This window comes from Hypanus sabinus, chromosome 19 (genome assembly GCF_030144855.1).
Source record: "Hypanus sabinus isolate sHypSab1 chromosome 19, sHypSab1.hap1, whole genome shotgun sequence".
In the NCBI taxonomy this organism is placed as follows: domain Eukaryota; kingdom Metazoa; phylum Chordata; class Chondrichthyes; order Myliobatiformes; family Dasyatidae; genus Hypanus; species Hypanus sabinus.
In genome coordinates, this window is record NC_082724.1 from 6114246 (window position 1) to 6132116 (window position 17871).

The 17871-nt window shown below is 40.3% G+C and overlaps 1 protein-coding gene across 1 annotated transcript in view; it reads right to left on the reverse strand.

The window, feature by feature from the left end:
- The window catches only part of mcm2 (minichromosome maintenance complex component 2), a 40930-nt gene that overhangs the window by 14458 nt on the left and 8601 nt on the right, over window positions 1-17871 (reverse strand). Inside the window, exons 4-12 of the mRNA XM_059943942.1 lie at window positions 16908-16996; window positions 16108-16282; window positions 15519-15738; window positions 13727-13934; window positions 12702-12836; window positions 11902-12093; window positions 8034-8127; window positions 6369-6619; window positions 5114-5240 (exon numbers count right to left, since the gene is read on the reverse strand). Of these exons, the coding sequence (XP_059799925.1) occupies window positions 5114-5240; window positions 6369-6619; window positions 8034-8127; window positions 11902-12093; window positions 12702-12836; window positions 13727-13934; window positions 15519-15738; window positions 16108-16282; window positions 16908-16996 (1491 nt within the window). The remainder of the gene's footprint in view (window positions 1-5113; window positions 5241-6368; window positions 6620-8033; window positions 8128-11901; window positions 12094-12701; window positions 12837-13726; window positions 13935-15518; window positions 15739-16107; window positions 16283-16907; window positions 16997-17871) is intronic.

The window sequence follows — 17871 nt, forward strand, 5'->3', positions numbered from 1 at the left end:
ACTTGCACATAGATTGGGTGAATCAACTTGGTTGAGGCAGTCATGAGGACTTCATAGAATGCATGTGATAGCTTTGAACAACATGTTACTGAACATGTTACTGAATGTGCTATCTTGGATCTAGTCCTGTGTAATGAGACAGGTAAAATTAGTGATCTTGTAGTTAGGGATCCTCTTGTGAAAGAATAGTAACAGTATGACTAAGTTTTCCATTCAAATAGTTAGACCTAAAACCAGTGTATTATGCTGAAACAAGGGAGACTACAAACAGATGGAGGAGTTGGATTGGGTAGACTGGGAACGCAGGCTATATGGTAGGACGGTTGAGGAACAGTGGAAGATTGAGAGAGATTTTTCACAGCACTCAAAAGTATATTTTAGTTAAAAGGACAGTAAGGGTGGGGGGGGGGGGGGGTGGAGCCAGCCATGGATAACTAAGAAAATAAAGGAAGGTATCAAACTAAAAGCTTGTGTGTACAAGGTCACCAAGAGTAGTGGGAAACTGAAAGATTGGGAAAACTTTAAAAAGCAACAAAGAACCACCGTAAGCAAGCAATAAAGAGAGGGAAGATAGATTATGAAAATAAACTAGCACAAAATATAAAAAGACAGTAAAAGTTTTTATAATGGAGGCTGAAGTGAACATAGGTCCCTTGGAGAACGAGAAGGGAGGATTGTTATTGGGTAATAAGGAATTGGCTGAGGTTTAAAATTACTCTTTTATGTCTGTCTACACTGCAGAGGACACATCCAACATGCCAAAAACAGATGATATAGATCAAATTGTACAGAGGATACAGAGAGTCTGCACATTGTTATAGTTAGGTTAAGTGAGTGGGCAAGGGTCTGGCAGATGGAGTGCAATGCTGGTAAATGCGAGGTCATCCACTTTGGAAGGAAAAATGGAAGATCAAATTATTATTTAAATGATAAAAGTTTGCAGCATACTGCTGTGCAGAGGGACTTGGGAGTGTTTATGTATGCATTGCAACAGGTTACTAGAACTAGGGGACACTGCCTCAAGATTCAGGGGAGAAGATTTAAGACTGAGATGAGGAGAAACTGTTTTTCCCAGAGAGTGGTGAATCTGTGGAGTTCTCTGCCCAGGGAAGCAGTTGAGGCTTCCTCAGTAAATATATTTAAGAAACAGTTAGATAGGCTTTTACATAGTAAGGGAATTAAGGGTTATGGGGAAAAGGCAGGTAGATAGAGCTGTTTACGGACAGATCAGACATGATCTTATCGAATGGCGGGACAGGCTCGATGGGCCGGATGGCCTACTCCTGCTCCTATTCCTTATGTTCATATGTAGAGTGGAATGCAAAGGTTTGGGCACCCCGGTCAAAATTTCTGTTACTGTGAATAGTTAGTGAGTAGAAGATGAACTGATCTCCAAAAGTCATTAAGTTAAAGATGAAACATTCTTTTCAACATTTTAAACAAGATTAGTGTATTATTTTTGTTTTGTACAATTTGAGTGTGGAAAAAAAAAAGGAAAGGAATACCATGCAAAAGTTTGGGCACCCCAAGAGATTTGAGCTCTCAAATAACTTTTACCAAGGTCTCAGACTTTAATTAGCTTGTCAGGGCTATGGCTTGTTCACTGTCATCATTAGGAAAGGCCAGATGATGCAAATTTCAAAGCTTTATAAATACCCCAACTCCTCAAACCTTGTCCCAACAACCAGCAGCCATAGGCTCCACTAAGCAGCTGCCTAGCACTCTGAAAATTAAAATAAATGGTGCCCACAAAGCAGAAGGCTGTAAGATAGCAAAGCACTTTCAGGTAGCTGTTTCCTCAGTTTGTAATGTCATTAAGAAATAGCAGTTAACAGGAACAGTAGAGGTCAAGTTGAGGTCTGGAAGACCAAGAAAACTTTCTGAGAGAACTGCTCATAGGATTGCTAGAAAAGCAAATCAAAGCCCCTGTTTGACTGCAAAAGACCTTCAGGAAGATTTAGCAGACTCTGGAGTGGTGGTGCACTGTTCTACTGTGCAGTGACACCTGCACAAATATGACCTTCATGGAAGAGTCATCAGAAGAAAACCTTTCCTGCGTCCTCACCACAAAATTCAGCATCAGAAGTTCACAAAGGAACATCTAAACAAGCCTGATGCATTTTGGAAACAAATCCTGTAGACTGATGAAGTTAAAATAGAACTTTTTGGCCGCAATGAGCAAAGGTATGCTTGGAGAAAAAAATAGGTGCAGAATTTCATGAAAAGAACTCCTCTCCAACTGTTAAGCACGGGGGAGGATTGATCATGTTTTGGGCTTGTGTTGCTGCCAGTGGCATGGGGAACATTTCACTGGTAGAGGGAAGAATGAATTCAATTAAATACCAGCAAATTCTGGAAGCAAACATCACACCGTCTGTATAAAAGCTGAAGATGAAAAGAGGATGGCTTCTACAACAGAAGAATGATCCTAAACACACCTCAAAATTCACAATGGACTACTTCAAGAGGTGCAAGCTGAAGATTTTGCCTTGGCCCTCACAGTCCCCCGACCCAAACATCATCAAAAATCTGTGGATAGACCTCAAAAGAGCAGTGTATGCAAGACGGCCCAAGAATCTCACAGAACTAGAAGCCTTTTGCAAGGAAGAATGGGCAAAAATCCCCCAAACAGGAAATGCAAGACTCTTAGCTGGCTACAGAAAGTGTTTACAAGCTGTGATACTTGCCAAAGGGGGTGTTACTAAGTTCTGATCATGCAGGGTGCCCAAACTTTTGCTTCGGGCCCTTTTCCTTTTTTGTTATTTTGAAACTGTAAAAGATGAAAATAAAAAAAAAGTAATCTTGCTTAAAATATTAAAGAAGTGTGTCATCTTTAACTTTATACCTTTTGGAAATCAGGTCATCTTTTACTCACTTAGCTATTCACAGTAACAGAAATTTTGACCAGGGTGCCCAAACTTTTGCATGCCACTGTAGTTTGGTTTGCAGGTACAGCAGGCTATCAAGACAACAAATAGAATGTTGGCCATTGCTAGAGGGATTGAATTTGAGAGAAGGGAGGTTATGCTGCAACTGTACAGTGTACTAGTAAAGCCGCATCTGGAGTACTGTGTGCAGTTCTGGTCTCCTCACTTTAGGAAGGATATACTGGCTTCGGAGTTGGTGCAGAGGAGGTTCACCAGGTTGACTCCAGAGATGAGGGGTTAGACTATGAGGAGATCTTATGAAACACATAAAATTATGAAAGGGATAGAAAAGATAGAGGCAGGAAAGTTGTTTCCACTGGTTGGTGAGATTAGAACTAGGGGAACTAGAACTAGAACTGGGCCTCAAGATTCGGGGGAGTAAATTTAGGATGGAGATGAGGAGGAACTGCTTTTCCCAAAGAATGGTGAATCAGTGGAATTCTCTGCCCAACGAAGCAGTGGAGGCTACCTCAGTAAATATATTTAAGACAAGATGAGATAGAGTTTTGCTTAGCAGGGGAATTGAGGGCTGTGGGGAAAAGGCAGGTGGGTGGAGATGAGCCCATGGTCAGGTCAGCCACGATCTTATTGAATAGCGGCGGAGCTAGCTCGATGGGCCAGATAGCCTACTCCTGCTCCTGTTTCTTATGTAAATCTGAAACTCTGATCCTGCACCAATTTCTCAGGCATTCATCTGCCAAATCATCCTTTTCTCACCCTCACTGACATGTGGCATAGGTAGCAATTCAAGAGATTTTCTACACTGGAGGTCCAGCTTTTCAGCTGATTAACTGCCTATATTCTCTCTTCAGGACCACCTCCCTTTTCCTACTGCGTCGTTGGTACCAATATGTACCATGAAATCCAATGTTCATCTTCCCCCTTGGATTGATTTGAGACATCCCTGATCCTGTTACCTAGGAGGCAACATACAATTTGGGCATCTCTTTCACGGCCACAGAATCTAGTTTCTGCACATTTAATTATGGGATCCTTTATCACTACTGCACTCCGTTTCTCCCCAGTTCCCTTCTGAGCCACAGAGCAAGACTCAGTGCCAGAGACCTGGTCGCTGCGGCTTCCTCCCAGTAGGTCATTCCCCAACAGTATCCAAAGCGGTATACTTATTTATTGAGGATACGGCTACTGAGTTGCTCTGCACTGGCTGCTATTCCCTTTCCCTCTCCTGAGACACACCCAGGTACATGCCTCCTGCAATTTACAGGTGACTACCTCCTGCAGCTCCTAGTTATCATCTCATCTTCCTGTATGAAGTGAAGGTAATCAAGCTGTAGCTCCAGTCCTTAACATGGTCTTAAAGACCTACAGCTCAATGCACTTTGTGCAAATGTAGTTATCAGGAAGCCTGGAGGTCTGCCAAATTTCCCACATCTCATACAAGGAACATACAACTACCTTCAGATCCATTCTCGGCACACTAGCTATGTACTAACAGGAGAAAAAGAACAACTTTTCCACAAGGTAAGGGCTGAAAGAGCAATGAGTAAACTGATCAGAATTGACTGGGAGTATCACATGAAGTAGTAAAAACTTGGCCAGGACATCTGTTCAATTGGAGAAAAAAAATATATTTTTTTTAAAGGGATAATGACCTTTGATCAGAATTGATGCGATCATTTCCTATTCTTGTCACCAGTGGACATTTTTCCCAGTTTCATTAACAGTTCTATTATCATGAAGGGAAATTAGATACATCTGAAAAACCTAATAAACAGGAAGCTGCACAGAATCTATTGCTTCACACACATGTACTTGTTACACTCAGAAGTAGTCAACATTAGATATAAATGCAAGTACCAAGATATTTCCACAGCTCCTTTTGACAAACATTAAGGTTAAGTGTATTATCATAATAAAGTATGTATAATGTCACCATGTACTACATTCAGATTCACTTCCTTTCAAGCATTTACAGGAAAATAAAGTATAACAGAATTTATGAAATCCATACATAAAGACTGGCGAACAATTACTGTGCAAAAGAGACTAATTGTGCAATAATTAAATAATACTGAGCACATTAAATTCTGCAGAGCCCTTTAAAGAGAGTTTAAATTAAATTTGATGTTCACTTTTTAGATTACATTCCACTTTCTTGCCACAATTTAAGTTCCAGGATCTACATCTCAGAATATATTATACACAGGTTAGTGAATTATTCTCACCTATAGGATTGGCAGCTGCAATTATCGTGCATCTGGCCTGCAGAGAGGTCACAATACCAGCCTTAGAGATGGAGATGCTCTGCTGTTCCATAGCTTCATGAATACTGGTCCTATCCTGCTCGTTCATCTGAGGGGAAGGAAAAGGAAGCATCATTCAAACATCCTTCATGGTAAAGATGACTAATCCCTAGATTGGAGAGTTCATACAAGAACTGAAATGCCGCAATGTACTCATAAGTGAGTTTGTAGAAAATGCCAGTGTAACATTTCTTCACTTTACTTGCAATTTTGAGGTTGGGCATTTATCGTCTATCTTTGATTGTACTCAGTACTTGTGCCCTACTTTTGCAACTAAGTGGCTTCCCAAATCACTTCTAAGTGCAAGTTATAGGCAGTGGTCACACAAAATAAGCAACACAAGTTTCTCTCTTCAGATATACCCAGGAAACAGCAATCATAAAAATATCATTGGACGACAAACTTAGTCCATTGCAGACATTTTTCCATTGGACTTAAAATATCAAATTGACAAAATAGATTTTGAAGTCATATTTGAGATTACTGTTATAATATAATCATTAGTTTATGACACCAGGTGAGCTTACAGACATGATTGGATTAGACAAAAAGAAACCTTAAAAACACACACAAAATATAAAGGCAAATACGGGTTCTGTAGATGCTTAGAACACACTTCCAGGGGAGATGGTGGGACGAGTTAACTTAGCAATATTTAAGGGGTATGAACAAATAAGGAGTGGAGAGATATGAACCCACTAAACAGACCATGTGCAAGTAGACAGTGCAGACATTATCAGCTGAAGGGCCTGATGCTGTAATGCACTCTTTAGCATTGGAGTGGCAAAAAATAGGACTTACACTTAGCACAACGTTCATAACCTGTAAATCTAATGTACTTCTGAAGTGCAGTAAATATTCTGTCATGGAAAACAAAGTCAGTTAGTATGCGGCAAGATTTCATAAATAGCATGATCTTTTCTGATGGTCACTGAAAACATTTTATCAACACTTCAAAAATGAGTACAAACTCAGTGCAACATGGAGTCATTAGAGTTAAATTTTGCTCTAGCCTCTGGCACAGTCCATCAGTTCAGTCTTCTGGTTCGGAGAATGTGACTAACTAAGCCATCGCTGATATTAGTAGGTATTTTGGGTACACTATCATAACACGAACCAGCTAACAGTTTGACTTATAATAGAAGAAAAAGAACAATGATGCTAAGTTTTTACTAACCTTATCAAACTCATCAATGAGGCATACTCCTCTGTCTGCTAATACAAGAGCTCCAGCCTCCAAAGTCCATTCTCTGCTCACTGGATTCCTCTGTACATAGGCAGTGAGACCAACAGCAGAAGCACCTTGTCCAGTGGTGAAGACTGCTCGACTGGAGACCTTCTCAACGTACTTCAGGAACTGTGATTTTGCTGTGCCAGGGTCACCACACATAAGAACGTTGATGTCTCCACGCACCTTGTGTTTCCCACCTGAAATTCAAGCAAAGAAAATAATAAAGGGGAAGGTAGACAGCAGCATAGGCAAATAGTAGAACGGCATCTACTGATCCACTGAACACAAGTTGTGAGTTATTTAAGAATATATGTTATGAGTTAATGATAGTCATTAATCAATTTGGACACAGAAGTTAAAAACAAAGTGTAACATTGGATGTAAAATTGGACTAGAATATAAAAGCAAGGATGTAATGCTTAAGCATTGGTCAGACCACATTTGAAGCACTGAGCAGTTTTGGGCCCCTCCCCTGAGAAAGAATGTGATGGCTTTGAAGAGGGTCCAGAGATGGTTCACAAGAATGATCCTGGGAATGAATGGGTTAACAGGTGACTAGTGTTTGATGGCTTTGGGCTGTACTTGCTAAAGTTTACAAAAATGAAGTGGGGGGGGGGAAGAAATGATGGGAATTGAAAACTATCAAATATTGAAGGGCCTAGATAGAGTGGCCGTGGAGATGTTTCCAGTAGCGGTAGAGTATAAGGCCAAGGGGCACACCATCAGAATACAAGGTCACCCCTTTAGAACAGTGATGAGGTGGAATTTCTTTAACCAGAAAGTGATGAATCTGTGGAATTCATTATCACGTTGCTGTGGAGGCCTAAGTCATTGATGATGTTGACGACGACAGACTCAGGCCTGAGGTGCGGAATGAAAGACTGTGTGGCATGTCACTCCTCACACAGACATTTTGCAGTATTTTTCTTTATTTTATGAGGTCGAGTTGCGACGGCACCGATGGAAAGCGTACTCGGGAGCGGCCCAACTGGATTCAAACCCGGGAACCTCCGTTCCAGAGCCCAGCGGTGCTATCACTGTGCCACCAGATGACCCAAGCCATTGGGTATATTTAAACCAAAGGCTGATAGGGTTCTAAATTAGTAAAGGTGTTAAAGGTTATGGGCAGAGGAGAGGAGAATGAGGTTGAGAGGGGAAATAAATCAGCTATAATTGAACAGCAGAGCAGACTTGATGGACCAAATGGCCCAATTCTGCTCCTATGTTTTATGGCACCCACATAATCTGTAATCTAGTTACAAGAACATGAATATATCATGTAGAGATTAAGCAAAGTAATGAAACAAGAACCTCAATCAGTAACAATGCTTACTGCTGGAGGTAAGGTAACAATACAAGTACCAAACAGTTAGGAAGGAATAGCAACATTTAAGTGAGTTGCTGCCACCTTTTAATAAGATAGTCTGACAAAGGTCAAAAGGGTTAGTCAAAATGGCAGCGTTTAAAATGAAGCTAACATATTGGCAGAGTGGGGATGAAAAAGACAGGAAGAATGTTACAAGAGAATTGCCAGAGTTCAAGATCCAGACAGCCCAAGTCATAAGTCAAATGTTACTATGAAATGTTATTATGTTAAGTTAGCTCCCCTACCTGGGTTCTTCGCTTCACCTCCAAACAGTGCCAATGCAAGCCCCCTTTTTATGTCCTCATGACCATATATTGAAGGTGCAATGCTGGCGAATATCTGGGTACAAGATAAATAACATAAGCACCAATAGGCCCAACCATGTAATTCAGTTAAAACACAAAAGCCCAGCCAAAATGAACACAATGAACCTATTTAAATACAATAAACCTATGGACCATTTTCCACAGCCTCTGGTTAGGATGCAGTGATAAAACAGTCAGACTTTAATGAAGTGTCTATTTTCTCATTATTTTAAAAACATGGAAGGTTTAATTTTTCAAAAAAAAAAGAAGCCTAAATTTATAGCTGCAACGTTTCAAATGTTATAATTTAAGGAAGGGTTGGGGTGAATTAAATATTCCTAGCATCAAAGCTGAATCTATCAAATTTATTCAGGGTAGATATGAATCAAGAGGATAAGTGATTTCAACTCTAAGGAGCAAAAAGAATGTGTACAATTCTATAGCTCCTATTACTGTGTAGTCATGTCAAACCAATGTCCAGATTTAATGAGTCCTGATGAAGGGTCTCGGCCCAAAATGTCGACAGCGCTTCTCCCTATAGATGCTGCCTGACCTGCTGTGTTCCACCAGCATTTTGTGTGGTTCCAGATTTAATAGCAAGGACTAGTAAGACAACAGACTGTGTAAAGACAGACTGGACAAATCCACACAAGCATAGACATTAACCACTGACTAGCTTGTCCCTCCATTCCATCCTGTCCCACCTAGAAATCAATACCTCATACACCAGGATGTTGTTCATCAACTTCATGTTCAACACAGTCTCCCCTCAGAGACTGCTGGGTGAACTTCCTTGTTGGGACTCAACAGCTCTCTTTGTAACTGGATCTTGGACCTCTTGACAGAAAGACCCTGGTTAGTCCGAGTTGGTAATAACATTTCAAGCTCCATCACAATGAGCACTGGTGCCTCTCAAGGCTGCATACTTAGCCCACTTCTGACTCACCATGGCATTACCAATCCAGCTCAAAGCACATCAAGTTCACCGATAATACTATAGTGGTTGGCCTCATCAGTAACAATGAGTCAGCATTGGATAGAGAAGTTTGTCAAATGGAGTGAGAACGATAATCAGTCTCAACACAAATAAGTCAAAAGGGATGATTGCAGACTACAGGAAGGCACAGGGCAACCACTCTCCATTGCACATCAATGGCTCTGCTGTTTCTTGGTGGAGCACATATTGGACTTTCTGACCTGGACACACAACACCTTCTCATTAGTCAAGAAGGCACAGCAAAGTCTACACCTCCTGAGGAGATTGAGGCATGCAAAGTTCTCACCCCCATTCTAAAAATTTTCTACAGGAACACCATCAAGTGTCCTGTCTGGCTCTGGACCTCAAAACCCAGCAGAGCATAGTAAAAAGTGCCAAGAGCATTATTGGGGTCTCCCTCCCCCATATTTGTGACATTTACCCGGAGTCCCTAGGCATTGTTAAAGATCCCTACTACCCATCCCATTATCTCTGACCCAGGAAGGAGGTACAGAAGCATTTAGACCTAGGACTGTCAGACTCGGTAACAGCTTCTTCCCTCAGGCTGGGAAACTAATGAATACCCTGCACCACTGAGGTCTTGTCACTAGGACAGCAAGCTGTTTACAGTTTTCCTGTGCTGCATGCTACATGCATTTTGAATATTTTATTAACTTACAGCACCCATGGCAACATTTTGGTATGAAACATCTTGAGGGTGTGCCATGGTCTGGAGGAATGCTAGTTTGATTTTATGTGTAACGCACTGGTTCACATTTTTACTGCTATGCTGTAGGTATTTCATTTTAGCAGTTCTGTAAGAGCAGTCTGTTTTGCTTTCAGCCTGCTTGGGTTACCATTAAAGATATGGATGCTTAGAAATTAGAACTGGGAGGTTCTAGAAAACACTGGGAGGGGGGAAAGAGGTTTTGTGAGGGACTCTGGTCGTTGTCTTGGTTCAGTGGGAGATGAGGAGAGAAGACACTGGAGAGAAGCAGTTGCAGGATTCAATGCAGCCCAAGATGCAAAGGTCTACCAAGGATCGGTGAATATGGCTTTTGGAAGATTTGAGCTCCAACCTGTGCACACTTGACTTTTTTACTCTTTGGTTAAGTTAACGTTTATAAATATATATTTTTTAATAATTGTATGCAGTGTATGATCTGCTACTTCATGCAGGGGGCAGTAAATCACACAGCATTCACACAAACTGGGGCTTGGTGGGCGAGACATCCCAACTGCACAGATTCGGGGGGACCAAAGTCATATACAACCTAGACATACGAAGTCTGCGAAAGGTGTGTTTCTTGCTGTGGAGCCCAGCGGCTGTTAGAGAGAAGCTGTTTCTAGAGACGCCCAATAAAAAGGGGTTTCATGGTGGGGGCTTGTCCATGATTGAGTTCAATGGATGCGGTGTGATTACCCTAAGCATTGATTAAGTGGGTTTGTATTTAAGTCTGTGTTAAACTAACCAGAAATGCAAAGAATAGTGTTATTTACAAAATAACTGTGAATAAAAAGCAAGTGCTACAGCACACAAATATAAAGTACTGAGACAGTACAATTTGACAACAGGTGCAGAAGTAGGCCCCTCAGCCCTTCGAGCCAACACCGCCATTCACCGTGATCATGACTGATCATCCAATCAGTACCCCGTTCCTGCCTTCTCCCCATATCCCTTGACTCTGTTATCTCTGAGCTCTATCTAACTCTTTCTTAAAAGCATCCCAAGAATTGGCCTCCACTGCCTTCTAAGGCAGGGCATTCCACAGATCCACAACTCTCTGGATAAAAAGTTTTCCCTCAACTCCATTCTAAATGGCCTACCCCTTATTCTTAAACTGCGGCCTCTGGTTCTGGACTCCCAACAACGGGAACATGTTTCCTGCCTCTAGCTTGGCCAATCCCTTAATAATCTTATGTTTCAGTCAGATCCCCTCTCATCCTTCTAAGTTCCAGTGTGTACAAGCCCAGTCGCTCCAATCTTTCAACATAGGACAGTCCCGCCATCCCTGGAATTAACCTCGTGAACCTACGCTGCACTCCCTCAATAGCAAGAATGTCCTCCTCAAATTTGGAGACCAAAACTAAACTCAATACTCTAGGTGTGGTCTCACCAGGGCCCTGTACAAATGCAGAAATATCTCCTTGCTCCTATACTCAACTCCCCTTGTTATGAAGGCCAACATGCCATTAGCTTTCTTCACTGCCTGCTGTACCTGCATGCTTACTTTCAGTGAGTGATGAACACCTAGATCTCCTTTAACCCTCCCTTTTCCTAACTTGACACCATTCAGATAGTAATCTGCCTTCCTGTTCTTGCCACCAAAGTGGATAACCTCACAATAAACTTCATCTACCCACTCACCCCAACCTGTCCAAGTCACCCTGCATTCTCATAACATCCTCCTCATTCACACCGCCACCCAGCTTTGTGTCATCTGCAAATTTACTAACATTACTTTTAATCCCTTCATCCAAATCATTAACGTATATTGTAAATAGATGCGGTCCCAGCACTGAGCCTTGCGGTACCCTAATAGTCACTGTCTGCCATTCTGAAAAGGACCCGTTAATCCCTACTCTGTTTCCTGTCTGCCAACCAATTTTCTATCCATGTCAGTACCCTACCCCTAATACCAAGTGCACTAATTTTGCCCACTATTCTCCTACGTGGGACCATACAGATGGTAACAACAAGGTGAAATGCACTGATGAGTTTGTATACAACTGTGTTAATGAATAGCTCCTTTTTGTGCCTGGGCAGAAAATACAATTTCACCAGCTTTACATTTTGGTTCTGTGGCCTCACTTCAATAATGCATCGCTCACCCGTTCTCCAATTCGCTCATCCTTTGAAAGACCCACAATGGCTTTAATGTCTTCATCTGTAAGTTCACCGACTGCTACTTTATTATCTTTCTTTGTGACATGATTTGCCATGATTACTGTAGCAAAGACTGGGAATCCATTGGCCGTATTGAGGGAGCCATCATAATTATTGTGATATATACCAGTGAGTTCCTGAAGAAAATGACAGGATAAACAAAAGTCATAATAACGAAATGATTATCCTCCAAATACTAACACATTAAATCATACAGGTTTTATATTGAACAGCAATGCAATACAAGCTCAAAAGTGACTTTTCCTTCAAGTTTTGGAAAAAAGGCAAGTACTTCCTTGGAGTGTAGGAGAATGAAGGGAGATCTGAAAGATGGATACAAGATTATGAGGGGTGTAAATAGGGTAAATACAAGGGTTTTTTTCCATTGAGTTTGGGTGAGACTAGAACTATAAGTCATGGGTTAAGAGAGAAAGGTGAAATATTTAAGGGGAACATGAGGAACTTCTTCAGTCAGCAGGTTGTCTGAGTGTGGAACAAGCTGCCAGAAAAATGGTGGATGCAGGTTTGATTTTAACATTTAAGAGGAATTTGGGTAAGTACATGTTTGGGAGGAGTACGGAGTCCAAGTGCAAGTCAATGGGACCAGGGAGAAATATAGTTCAGCATGGACTAGATAAGCTGAAGGGCCTGTTCCAATGCTGTAGTGTTTTGTGACTCTTACTTTTGCCCTATCCAACATTTAAAAACTTCCCCAATACATATTGAATAAATACTAAATACTTACAATTTCATCACCTGGTTTACAGCTATCCACCAAGTCTGCCAAAAGAATTGCATCTTTTGAGCGGGGCAGTCTGCCAGCTGCAACCTTGCCTGGGCTTTCCTGAATGGTAATCCTTTGGTAATTTTGGTAAACTGTCTGGAGAAAAAAAAACAAGGAATGACTAGAAAACAGTATGGTGACATTTCACAGCATAACTCAAAGAGCAAAGATATATTATAGTTGATTGAAGCTGCATAAATGAATTTTAATACCGTCTTTAGAGTGGGAAGTTAGTGACAAAACAATCTCCCTTTACCTGAAGCAAATAAGGTCCATCCACCCTGGCAACTCCCTTTAACTAATCATCCTTCCACTTTTATACTATTCTCTTTAATTAGCAGAGCAAAAAGCACTGACAGGGAATGCAAAAGAAATCTATTGAGCATATCAATGTCTATTTATCAAATTTTGAGGTTGGGCTCAAAATAATTTTTACGTAACTAATGCATGAAAGCCATTAAGTAACACTGAGTAACTTCATAATTAATGGACAAACAGTTTAAATTGCCTAATTAGCCCATACACCAGCAACCTTCCTTCTTTCAACTAACTGGGAGAAACCATTATACTTTATTCACGTTTATTGAGCTTCCTCTTAAATAGTTTGATGTGACACATCAGAGCTGTAACTTCTGTAAACAAATTCCATCCTGTAACCATATTACGTCATGGTTAGAAAGCAGAACATGCTGTTATTTGGAAATATTTAACACTGATATAAGATATGACTGCAAAGAGAAGCCAGATAAGCACACATGGAACAAAGTAGTTTATGTCAACATTAGATGAAGTAGCAGGGAACAAGGCTTGTGTGCAATGTACTATTTAGGTCTAATGATGCTCATTAGTGTGTATAAGCATACTTCAAATTCATATTAAGTTATCATTCCACATTTATAACAGTGGTGATAAACAATAATCCAATAAAGTCAGAAACACCACCATAAATACCAGATTGAATTGTCCTATGGACCAATTTAACATACCTCCTCCATGTTGATTTCAAATGGCCCTGCAGACTGACACTCAGGACAAGAACCTGGTTTTACTTCCTGGTTCTGGGACTGAAAGAATGGTCCTAAGATGAAGTTGCACTTATTACAGTTGTACTTGACCATACTGAGTTGTGGCAAGACTCCAGTACAGCTGGTAACCACTCCACTTGTCCGGATCAGCTGATTCAAATGAAGCTGCCTAAAAGTGAAAACAAAGCACAGGAATTTGAATAGCATAGGTTATGTTGACAAGACTTTTAAAAATTATATTCTTCTGTGTGACCTAGGTGCAGCTGGCAAGCCAACATTTTAAATCGTTAAACTTTCCCCCTCTACCTTACAGCTATGCTCTTAAGTATTTGATAGTTCCACCCTGGGATTAAGATAACTATCTACTCTATATTTCTCATAATTGTACATACTTCTATCAGCTTGTCCCTTAGCCTTCAACACCCCAGAGAAAACAACCTAAGTTTGTTCATCCTCTCCTTAATACAAATAAGACTTCAATCCAAGCAACATCCTCCACATCTTTCCCGTAACACGAAGCCCAGAACATCACACAATACTCCAAATGCAGGGACAACACAACCTTCCTACTTTTATAATCAATAGCTGAACCAATGAAGGCAAAAATGCCCTATGGCTTCTTAACCAGCCTATCTACTTGTGTTGCTAGCTTCTCAGAGCTATGGTCTTATACCCAAAGATATCTCTGTACATCTGTGATTCTAAACTGTTGAATTTCTGCTAACATTTGACCTCCTAAACTGCAACACACCATACCTGTTACAATTAAATGCCATATTCCATTTCTCTTCTGCTGTTTCCTTTGATAATCTTCCTCACTATCCACTCCATTTTTTTTAAAATCTCCAGACTTAGGAATCAGCCCATTTACATTTTAATAATCCCTGTGGGATACCACTTATCACAGACCTCCAATCAGAACAACACTGCTTGATCACTACGCTCTGCCTTCTATAACCAAGCCAATTTTGAACCATCTACCAAATCACTGCTGAGCCACCTCCGTCTCCTGAAAGTGGACGTGTTGCCTTTGACCTGTATTTGGAGCTATGATATTTATCTACCTGTGCCCCCAAGCTTCTGGTCAATAGTGATCTCTAGGTTGTGGTACCCAGCATAATTACACAATTAGAACTTGATAACTTTAACTTTAGAGCTTAATAGGATCAGTACAATTCAGGCCTGTCAGTCCACCAAGTTCATAACTGCACCGAACCAAGTAACTTTTCAGTGCCATTCTCACACCTTTTTTCACCCATCCCCTACCCTCAATCTTTTCCCAGAGCCCTGCAAATAATTCTTCCTCATGTACCCACCAAATTCTATTTCAAAAGCTAACTAATCATTCTGAAGTCGTGCCTGAGCCCTTTATTCAAAAAATTTAAATCTGTGTCCCTGTTCTATGAACATTAACGGGAACGACTTCCTACATAACTTGTCATTATTTTGCAAACCTTCAACTTTTTCTCCCAGAACAACCATAGGTTCTCCATGCAGCTGGAATACCTTTATCCCCAAAACCATTCCATTAAATGGCATTTACAAACAGCAATGTTAACTACCCAACGATTCAACATGAAAGGCAGCAATTTGGCTCAGTGCTCCCAAATCCACTCCAAATCAATTATGCATTTAGTAGTCCCACATTAACATTGCTTTAAGAATGCCATACAAAGAGGAAAATATTAACTAAAACCAATGAATTATTTAAATACATAACCACACTTTTACCAAAAGAAATCATTCAAGTTACCTCAGTGATCGGAGTTCCTCTACCAGGGGCAGGCTAGAAATTCTGACATGGATCTCTTTGGCGATACGGTTGTACTTTGGGTACATGGAGAGGACCACCTCTTTGGCTGCTTCATCGAAGATCTTTAGCATTTCTGCCGGGGCCTCAGGTAGAAAGTAGGCTAGCACATGTTCTCTCGCAGCCAGGTCCTCATAATTAACCACTAGGCTCTCTCGATTTTCTGAAATCGAGAACATCACCATATTTATTAGGACAGTCACATTGGAAAACAATACATATTCTCTAGCAGATGACACTAGAATAGTACAGTTCTTACTGCAAGGTTTTGTTTCTTGCAAAATTATTTCAACAAGAATCTATTTAACAAGTCTTTAACAAATGCATAACTGAATATCCCAGTAACAGCATGAAGTAATATAATTCACATGGCAGATACATATTGAACTTTTCTCTGGATGCTTCCATACCATGACTTGCAAAAGCACTACCAAACCACTCAGTTTCATTACTCCAGAATCCAGTTTGAACATCAGAACTTGTGCAGAGAACAATGACATTTTCCTCACAATAATTCTTCAGCCAAACTCACCTTTGCACATGTCACTAATCTTCTCCTTGAAAACATTGTGCCCATGCTCATCAACATGAGTCCTGAGGAAATTCTTGAAACGGTGGTAGATCTCTAGTCTAGGTGCTGCCATGGAAACCCACTCCCTGACTGAGTGGCCTTTCATGTCTTCCAGGTTCTCAATACTTTCAATCATCTGCCCATGAGAGAAGACCAACGATAAGAAACACCCTGCAGTTGGGTCTGATAAGGTAAATGCTGAGAGGTTGCTTCCTTAGAAGTACAGAACTGGAGACATTGTCTTAGGATAGAAGTCAGTGACTTAAAGTAGCACAACGAGTTAAAAAATCTGAATTTTTAGATAATTAATTCATGAAATGGACAATCTTTAAACACAAAGGGAATCAAATGGGTAGGGATGATCAAATTCTACCCCTTTGTTTTAACTGTTTGTTTGATTCAAGTTGAAAGGATAATCAATTTGCTGCCCAAAATCTTATGTTCAGACAAACTAAAACAGCAATAAAACCTAGCATACGATTTGTTTTACATTTTTTTTGTAAGTCAAATATGGCTCCACATTGTTAAATCACTTAGACAAAACACCAGTGTAGGATTATGCCACAAAACATTTTTAGTCAATTTGTCCCACTTGTCAGGTTTCATAGGATCAAAAAGAATTAACCTGAATTTTTAATTGGCCCGCTGCATTGTTTTTTCTCAATTCTGTGTTACATTGCTTCTTATTCAAGGGATTACACTGCAGGTGCAGAGTTCGGTTACCATAGTATGCTGAGGGATTAGTTCAGATTCCTCCTTACCTCCTCGTCAAATTCAGCTGCTCCATCAGCTGCTCGTTCTGCCAGGCGCCGTTTTCGTGCAGGACGCTCTTCATCTTCATCGTCACTGTCTACATTAAAGGAGGCATTTCCATTTAATGCATTTTCCTCACCTAATACCCGTTTCACTTAAAAAACAATCCAGTAATGTCTGATTACAATGTTTAAAAATAATTCCTGCATAATTGATTGAAAATTCAAAATGTATGTTTAAATGACAGCACTTTAGGAAGAAATTATTTGAAGATTATTTTAAAAGATTTTATAGATTAGCTTTATTTGTTTATTTTATATAAATACATAGTGGAATATGTTGTTTGCATCTGATGATATCAGCAAGGATTGTGTCGAGCAGTCTGTCAGTGTTGCCACACTTTTGGCCACACTAGCCCACAAATCACTAGCCCTAACCATATGTCTTTGGAATGGGAGTACCCTGAGGAAACCTATGTGGTCATAGGGAGAACATACAACCTTCTTACAGATAGTGTCTGGAATTGAACAGTCATCTTACAGTTGATGTTGTGAAGCATTGTGCTACCATGCTGCCTACTGGTTTTGCAAAAACGATGAGTTTTTTTGTAAATCTCCAGATTCCTTAACAATAGTAATTTGAATAGTAACCTAATAAGTAACACTTCATATTACTTGAAAGACAACCAATCTTAATGGTGCACAGATAAATACATTACAGGTATCAAGTACTACAATCAAGACAATTCATGCACAAGTCCAGAAACTGACCATCAGTAAGGTACTAAACTGCTTCATAAAGCAAAGAATAAAACAGACCAATCACTACATATTCGTAACATACAGCTGCAATACTGAACAATAGATAAGAAAGGAGTTTTCCAGTCCAGTGATCAAAATGGGTGTGGTGCTACTACCAAAGCTTCAGTTAGCATTAACTAATTTGGAAACCAGTAAAAAGACTTAGAAAAAA